Consider the following 9,346-nt stretch of genomic DNA (forward strand, 5'->3'; position numbering starts at 1 on the left):
TGAAAGAGAAGTAGCACCTTTACAACACAAGAACAAGGAGACACTCTTCACTTTTTCAAACCCAAATTAATAATAACCACTAACCAACAAACTTTTCACTCTTTAGTCTTAACACACACTCCATTACTCTCTCTCTCTCACTCTCTAAATCTTCTTCATTTCTCAGTTTCATTTCCAAGTAACAATTCTCTGGAGAGAGAATCTATAAGCTTTTTGCTCATAACCTCACAACAAGCACCTTGCTTTTTTGTTTTTTTGCCACTGTTAGTTGCTTTGTATTGAATTCTGGGTCAGTTTAGTATTTTCCTCTTTTCACGAGCTTGGTCAAGTTTTTTCTTTCTGGGTTTTGTGGTTATTGGGTTGCCATGGATCTGGTTGGATCTTCCGGCTTTGAGTCCTGCAAGATCCAAGTGATTGTCAAAGTTTCGTTTTTTAGGGTGTGATTCTGCTGCTGAACGAGTTTGAAATGGTGGGTCAGTTTTAGCTGCTAAAAGGGGCGAAGATAGGTAGAATATGAAGCGTAAGGTGATTCAGCAGAGGTGGAAGAAGAAGCTTTTTGCTTTGATCTTTGTGGTGTTTTGTTTTGGGAGTTTCTTGTTTATGCAGACACGTTACAATCATGTTGTGGGGTTGGTTTCATTGCAACGCCATTTTGTTTCTGAGCCTGAAGTTCAGGGCCCCAAGATTGCGTTTCTCTTCATTGCACGGAACAGGCTACCTTTGGAAATGGTTTGGGATGCATTCTTTAGGGTACCTTCTTTTCTCTTTTAGTCGTTATTGACCTCTGTATCATGGAAATAAATAAGGCAACTACTTTTATTAGTCATTATTTTATGGCTGACCTGTTTGATATTTTTCAGTTATAGCAGCCCAAATGAGTTTAGTTATTTGATATCAATATTATTATAGCTTAATATCACAAAGTTTAGTTATTTCTATATTTCTCTTCATTTCTGTCAATAATAACAATGTAAAGAGTTTTTACATGGTCATTTTATGTCTTGGATTGAAACAGATTGCTATCAGTTAATATTTGTCATTCCATAATAAGTTAATCTCAAATTTTGGCAAGACAATAAGTTTTACTGACATTTATAACTTATTATTGAGCTTCTCCTTAAAATAAAAATATATATTGTTGATGTTAAACAGGTCCTAATTAAATTGAATGGCTTTATGTCCGTTTTATCTTTCAATATAGCACCCCCTTAAAGAGTATGTTGGTTTTTGCAATAACTAGTTAAAAATAACACAAATGGTGATTTTTTATTTGTTGATAATGTACGGTGTAAAGAATTTAAATTCAAATCTTTGTGTGAAGGGGGTAGAGTCTTTAATTGATAGGTGGTTTAGAGGCTAAAGTGAGGTACATCAATTGTGGTTAGTTCAATGTCTTAATGATTAAATAGAATCTGTGTTTATTTTTGTCCAATTTAGATCTTGAGACACTTTGAATTGCTAGCTGATAATCATTGGCAGATGCTTTATTCATGGTTTTCTGTTGGTATTGCTTGAATGCACTGTTGGTAAAATTAGTGTTGGTTATTTTTCCTTGCTGTTCATACCAACATTTCAATATCAGTGCTAGTTTGCATTTTAAGATGCTATTGGACCCTCCTTTTTTATAAGTGTTCATAATGGATGTGAATTTGTTGATCTTTCTTTTCATGTCTTTTAAAGCAATGGGTGATAAACATGCTTTTCATTCCATAGAGTGCTTTTTTGTTTACTATTAAGGCGCTGTAATGCCTACTGAAACATTTGTTCCATTTCTTCAGGGAGGCGATAGCAAATTCTCAATTTTTGTTCACTGCAGACCAGGGTTTCTTCTCAATAAAGTAACAACTAAATCACCTTATTTTTTGAATCGACAAGTTAATAACAGTGTACAGGTTAGTCTTCTTTTTGTTTTCAACAGAATATTTTTGTTTATAAATCCACTCCCTGTGTGATATGTTATGAGGTTTTCAATTCTACTATGCTGTCTAAATTTGTCAGAAAATAGTGCTAAAAAGTTGCAATCCCATTTTGTTATGCATATCAGCTTCATGGTACTTATTTAGTTCATGTGGATCTGTTTCCAGATTGAGTGGGGAGAAGCAAGCATGATAGAGGCCGAGCGCGTTTTACTTAGACATGCGCTAAGTGATCCTTTAAATGAACGCTTTGTTTTCCTCTCAGATAGGTGAGGGTATAAATTTGTTAACAGCTATAAATTTTTAGACCTTATATCACTTTCTGGACTTACAGTATAACTACTCAGCACTAGGTCACAGTTTTGAAAGTATGGTTTTCTTCAGTTTGCTTAATTATTTGGTAGAATAAATGACATTGATGTTTTTCTATGCTTGAGCCCAGCACCTTACTATATTTCAGTTGATTGATTTCTTTTCAGCTGTATACCTTTATACAACTTCACCTATACGTATGACTACATCATGTCAGCATCAACTAGTTTTGTGGACAGGTGAGGACACACACTTGCCTTATGCTTCTGCACATTGCTTTGTAATGTTACCACTTTTTCTTTCTTTCAATCTGTATCATTCTATGACTTGAAACTGAAATCTCAATTTTCTTTTTAAATTATACCACTAAGTGAAGTTAGTGACACTATTGGTGTAAAAGTACAATTCCTCATACAACAAATTTTGAGAGGTTAAATTCATTGAAAGGGAAACTTTTTGTTAAACTTGGCAATTTATTTGCCCACAATTTAACCGTTTTTTGCATTAAAATATGAACAGCTTTGCTGACACGAAAGAAGGCCGTTATAATCCAAAAATGGATCCTGTTATTCCTGTCTATAACTGGAGGAAAGGATCTCAGGTAAAGGTCTAGTGTAGCTCTTAGTTTGCTATAACTTAATTCCCAAAAGATATGCATCACCTAATAATACCTTATTTATTCCTGTCTTACTTATATATTCTTCTGCAGTGGGCTGTTCTTACAAGAAAACATGCCAAGGTTGTAGTGGAAGATGAAACTGTATTTCCAATGTTTCAAAAATATTGCAAGGTAATGGGTGACAAGGTCAACTAGAATTTCTTGTCTCTTAATGCTGACACCCTTATCTGTTTCTTCTTTGTTTTTCTTACCTATGGATTTAATAATGCAGAAAAAACCACTGCCAGAATTTTGGAGGGATCAGTACATTGTAAGTTCTCTATATGAAATTATGCATTTAATAATTATTTAAAGATGTTCCTTTTTTTTTTTACTATATTAGCTTCAATCAGTCTCCTTTTTTCCTTATTGAAATAATTTTTCTTCTTATGAAGTTATTCAATATTTGATTGTGAACTGATATGTGATGTCAATTAGGTTCTAGTAAATTATATGAACTTACAACTAACTAATTATAATTTCTTCCTTCATGAAGCCTGCTGATACATCCAAGATCCATAATTGCATACCAGATGAACATTATGTTCAGACATTACTGGCTGTAAGGATCCTTTTCTTTTCCAATCTGCACTCTTTCTGTTTCTGTCTTGGAAACAGGCTTTGTCATGAATCTGATTTACTTAAAAATGACAGTATTTATCCTATCTCTTATCCCAGTGTCAATAACACTTTAATTCAACAACTTGTTATGTCATAATTTATTATGCTAAAAAACTGGTGCTGAGAAGAAACTAATTTTGTATACCTTTTTGGGTCTTGGATTTGTATGATTTGAGTGACAGAGTAACTGGAATGGAGATTTTCTCCACTGTTTCTAGATGTTTCAAAAAGTGAATTCGTTACAAATTTACATTGCTGCATTATTTGAAGTTGAATAAAAAGCATCACACTAAAACATATGGTTAAAGAAATTGATGTTTGTGATCACTATGTTAGTTCCAATTTACTTATTTGAGTGTTTGCCTTCCCAAAATGCAGCAAAAGGGCCTTGAAGCAGAAATCACACGAAGATCATTGACACATACTGCCTGGGATATTTCCAACTCCAGGGATCATGAGCGCCGGGGATGGCATCCGGTGACTTACAAGTACTCAGACGCTACGCCTATGCTTCTAAAATTCATTAAGGTTTCATCTTTACTGCCACTGCAAAATCTCCCTTTTGAATATACTTCCATTCCATGATCATCACTTTCATGTATCTTAAACAGTGATTTTGCCTTAGCAGCCAAAAACATTCTCAAATGTTTTTATCTCAACAATAATACTAATTTGTTGGGAAGATATCATGGGTGGTAATGATAGGTAGTAACCCCCTAATGGAGCTAAAATGAATGCAAACAATTAAATAAATCACCTACTACAGCATATCAGCATATGCACTTGTTAGGATACAAACAAAGTCTCATATCTAATGAAACAAAAAATAGATATAGATTTATATACACATAAGATACCTCTATTAGTAAGAGGTCTTTTTGGAATGATACTAAAAAGCAAATCCATGAAAATTTGACCCAAAGTGGACAATATTTTACCACTGAAATGAAAGAAACTTTATCATATAAAAGAGCAATCAGTTTTAGTTTTTATGTTCATCAATGTGTTAGTAAAACTTTTTCCAAAATATTCAATCAACTGGGTAATTTTCAATTTATGAGTGGTTGTTGATACTGTAATGAGCTGAATATGCAATAAAACACAAATACTGTGAGCTACCTGGAAGAAAAGATGATCATTGAATTGTACTGTAGTAAGAAAGCTAATGCAGAAATGCTTTACTCATGAACATATCTTTCTCAGTTTGAGACAAACATATAAAGTGCATTTACTCTACTTTCATGAAAGAAAATGTGTGCAAAAAGAGTTTGATTATTTGTTTTCAGGACATAGATAATATATACTACGAAACAGAATACCGAAGAGAATGGTGCAGCAGCAAGGGTAAAGCATCAACTTGCTTCCTTTTTGCTAGAAAATTTACTCGGACTGCTGCTTTAAGGCTTCTTGATATGGTAAGTTCATGCATATTTCATGGTTTTCTTGAAGTTCTATATACTTAGCTTTCAAACATTTTTTAGGCTCTTTTTGAATTTCTTCTATGTAAGTTTTACAAGTCTAGCTTGTTAATTATTATTATTTCTTTTTAAATTTTTACAGTCTGTTCTGGGAGAGTTCAATTAAGAGAAGAAAGTGCTCATTGCAAGAGGCTGATACAAGCCAAAAATACAGTTAGCAAAACAAAATAAGAGGGAGAAAAAAGAATAAAGAAAAAGCAGTTGAAGAAAAATACACTTAGCAAAACAAAATTAAGAGTGCCTATGTCCTTGTCAGAGACACACCAAAATTATTTTATCTGTTTTATAATTTTCATACTTTTAATTTTTAAATAAATGCATTAGTTCAAATATTTTTATTTTCTATTTTTAACTGATGAACATGGACCTATTGTATTATTTCTTAGATGTATATTTACTTTCTTTATCTTCTACTTATTCTTCCCGAATCAAATATTTTTAATTTGAATTTGGTTCTCATTTATTTTCAATATAACAAATTTTTCTATAGTTTTCTCTATTTTATAAAATAAAAGGAAAGATGCAGAGGAATTTTTAAAGGGTGATAAAAGAGAGAAAAAAAAACTTCAAGAGGAATTTCCCTTTGTACCCGTTTATATATTTTCACCTCCATAAATATAAAAATTTGCATTTTATTCTTAGAAAATGACTTTTTTGATTATGCAACTTGAAATTTATTTTATGGTATAAAAGACTTTTGAATTATAAATTAGTAAGTTATTTTAGCTTTCAAACTAGTTTGAGATCCATGTGTGCACACAAGTTGGTTATTCTTTTTATTTAATACTTTGATTGAAAAATAAATGATATAATTATTATTATATTTAAATAGAATATTTATTTGTATCATTATATTTATGTGTTATGATTTGTAAAGATGATACCGGAATGAAAAGGTTAATTATTTGAAAGTAATAATTAATGAAGATTATTGAATTATATGTGATGTAGTAGAATATGTAATAATATTTAAATTGTGCACTATTATTAATTAAATTAAAGCACTATTATTTCAAAGCAGTGTACATACACATACGAAACAAGTTGATTATTTTGTTATTGTAAGTTAAAATTTTAAAATATTGAGTTATTAATAGAATTGTGGATCATAAATTTTGTAGTAATTAAATTGATTCGACAAAGTTATTTGGATAAATAAGTATATTTATAAACTCATTTAATTATTATATAAATATATTTATATAATATGGATTATGAGATTTGTCTAGTTAGTGTATAGACAAATTTATTTAATACTTGGTAGATATGTTTGACTTTTCTAATATTTATTGTTAAATTCATCTTATCAATATATAGAAACAAACTCGTTTAATGTGTACTTAAAGACTTGTCTAATTAGTGAATGGATAAACCTCTCTAATGTATTATGCAAAACTTGTAAACTCATCTAATGTGTATTGCAATGTGTATTGCAAGACTTATATAATCATTTAAATGGACAACTCGTATGTGTATTGTTAGACTCATTTAATAAATGTATGGATAGAGTCATCAAATATGTATTCTTAGATCGTGTAATTAGTAAATGGACAAACTCATCTAATATGTATTAATACACTTGTTTAATTTATGTATAAACATATTTGCCTAATATATATTGTTAGACTCTTTTAATCAACGTATAGACAAAATCATTTAATATATATTGCTATACTTGTCTAATCAATGTATGGAAAGACTTGTTTAATATGTATTGTTAGACTTGTATAATAATTGTATGGACAAAGTCGTCAATTGTGTATTCTTAGACTCGTCTAATTAATGACTCGTATATTCAGTGTCTGGACAAATTCGTTTAATATGTAATATAAAACTCGTTTAATCAGTGAATAAATACACTGGTCTATTATATATTAATAAACTCATCTAAATTTTGTATGAATAGGCTCATCTAATGTTTATTATTAGATTCGTTTAATTAGTGTATGAACGTGTTTGTCTAATGTGCATTGCAAGACTTGTCTAATTAGTGAATTGATAGACTTGTGTAATGTGTATTAATAGAATCTTCTAATCAATGTATGAAGAAACTCGTATAATATGTATTGTTAGACTCATCTAATCACTTTAATATATATTGCAAAATTCATTTAATTAGTGTATGGACAAACTTGTCTAATGTGTTGCGATATTCTTCTAATAACCGTATAGACAAAGTCGTCTAATGTGTATTCATAAACTTATCTAATCAATGTAGGGAATGACTCGTTTAATGTTTTTTGGTATACTTGTTTAATTAATGTATGGACTAGGGATGGCAACAGGTCGTGTCGGGCACGGATAGTGCCTACTCGCAATCTGACCCGTCAGATAAAAATCTACCGGCCACCCGACCTGCTACCCGCCGGGTACCCGCTTAAAAAATACCTGCGGGTATTTTAAAAATCCGCGAATACCCACGGATATCCGCAAAAAATTAAAAAAATATATATTTTATATTTTTAAAAATAAAATTTAAATAAAATTACAATATATATATATATATATATATATATATATATATATATATATATATATATATATTGTGACATCCCAATTATATATTATAAAAATATATAATATAATTAAGGTGTCACCATGAATAATACTAGAAAGCAGTTAAGAGTAATAGGATTACAGTCATCCTTAAACAGTACAATTTGGAAACTTGGAGTACTAGAGTTTCTCTCTTAAAATATAGAGAATTTAAAACTTAGAACATGACAAAGTTTCTTCAAAATATCCTAGGATAAGATAATTAAAGCCTAGAGAACTAGGCAGCAACATTTCCTTCCCCATCAAGAGTTGTTTCCAAAGTATCTCCTCGCCATATGCTCCCATTCAAGTGGATGATCATCGCAAGGGGAACAAACGCAAACATGGCAAAAACACAAGCAATTGCAAGGGTGGGCTAATTATAAAAAAAAAAACATACAATTAAGAGCATGTACATACAAGATATTAATTTAAAGCAAACAAGATAAAACATTCATCCTATCATGTTAAATACTAGACTTGACTCGTCCGGACTTTAGAATGATAGTCGAGCTATGGCGGGTCATGCACCCGTGGTGGCTTGTGATACTTAGGCTCTACCGCCTTGGGCTCCCCCGCCCTGCCACACTCACGAGGTTAGTCTGTTCCGCGTCCTAGAGCATGATGGAAGCCTCCAAGACTAAGACCTCCTGCTACTCCTCACCACATGGTCCAATCCTCTCTACATGAGAAGAAAGGCCATTGGAGCGTCAAGAAGACCCCCAAGACTGAGCTCCTACTTTCATTCTAAAACAGTAAGAATCTCACCAAGAGATTCTACATTTGAAACTACCATAAGCAACCATGAAATCATGTTTCGGTCTTTCCCAATTCACACACCTTTGAATTATAATCAAACCACATATTTAAGCCTTAAAGATCAAGTCATATGTAACAGAACATGCTCCACAACCACTCCCAATCATCTCAAATAAACAATATTGTCATGTTATCACCAAACAGTAATATATATCAACCAATAATTGATAAAATCATGGATTATATGTGAAAATAATAATAGCATAATCATTGAAAGCTAAAACAAATTTATCACCACAATTTAATATAATGAATGGCATAAAAAAAAGAAAGAAAGACGTCATGCCTGCACCTTATACTTTTGATAGATTCATAAAAATATAATATATATAAAAAAAAATTATATATATATATATATATATATATATATATATATATATTTATTTATTTATTTATTTATTTTGCTATATATTTAATATTTCATACTACACTAAGTGTTATTACAGGGGAGATTTTACATTTCTCCAATCCTCTTTATACTCCAAAATGGTTCCTATTTGGTAAACTACTTGTCTAATTATTATCACCATGAGACACTTTCCCTTCCAACACTCCTTCCCTACCCAATTGGTTACCGGAGAGGGTTCAGATGTCTGACGCATCAGACTCACCTTCGACGCTAACACGTATGACTAGTCACAACGTATTGGACCAGGCCAAGGCTGCTCTATGATCAGGGATGTGCCAACTCAGGTTTTTAAGTCCCCTCTATCCTACCAACAAAGGCTCTCAACAACCACATTTGATTTATCTAAATTATCTATCCTGTTCTCTTATGCTTTAAACCTGAAATGCTAAATTTTAATATTTTCACTTCATCTCACAACAACCTCAAACAGTACCTGTGTATCCAATTACTACCAAACAATGCTAATTAAATCTCACTCAAGACCTTTTCCAGAACATCACCAATCCTAGTCAATAACCCATTCAGAAAGCGTTCATAATCATCAAAATAGGACACATAAAATCAATCACAGATAAATCATTTAAGCAGTATAATATAC

At 31.4% G+C, this 9,346-nt stretch overlaps 1 protein-coding gene across 1 annotated transcript; it reads left to right on the top strand.

Moving 5' to 3' along the window:
* Nucleotides 1-5,402, top strand: LOC106775258. The gene is made up of 11 exons (XM_014662395.2): nucleotides 1-750; nucleotides 1,779-1,892; nucleotides 2,085-2,185; nucleotides 2,396-2,467; nucleotides 2,748-2,829; nucleotides 2,938-3,018; nucleotides 3,119-3,157; nucleotides 3,383-3,448; nucleotides 3,886-4,035; nucleotides 4,794-4,922; nucleotides 5,068-5,402. The coding sequence occupies exons 1-11, from the start codon at nucleotides 514-516 to the stop codon at nucleotides 5,089-5,091; spliced, it is 1,095 nt and encodes a 364-aa protein (XP_014517881.1). The 5' UTR covers nucleotides 1-513; the 3' UTR covers nucleotides 5,092-5,402.
* The last annotated feature ends 3,944 nt before the right edge of the window (nucleotides 5,403-9,346 follow it).

Source organism: Vigna radiata, chromosome 1, assembly GCF_000741045.1.
Source record: "Vigna radiata var. radiata cultivar VC1973A chromosome 1, Vradiata_ver6, whole genome shotgun sequence".
In the NCBI taxonomy this organism is placed as follows: Eukaryota; Viridiplantae; Streptophyta; class Magnoliopsida; order Fabales; family Fabaceae; genus Vigna; species Vigna radiata.

What these genes read in the sequence shown, in the direction of transcription:
- LOC106775258 (XM_014662395.2), top strand. Translation starts at nt 514, where the DNA reads ATGAAGCGTAAGGTGATTCAGCAGAGGTGGAAGAAGAAGCTTTTTGCT. An exon ending in TTTGGGATGCATTCTTTAGG is followed by an intron (nt 751 to 1,778) that starts GTACCTTCTTTT and finishes CCATTTCTTCAG; the next exon opens with GGAGGCGATAGCAAATTCTC. An exon ending in TTTGGAGGGATCAGTACATT is followed by an intron (nt 3,158 to 3,382) that starts GTAAGTTCTCTA and finishes TCCTTCATGAAG; the next exon opens with CCTGCTGATACATCCAAGAT.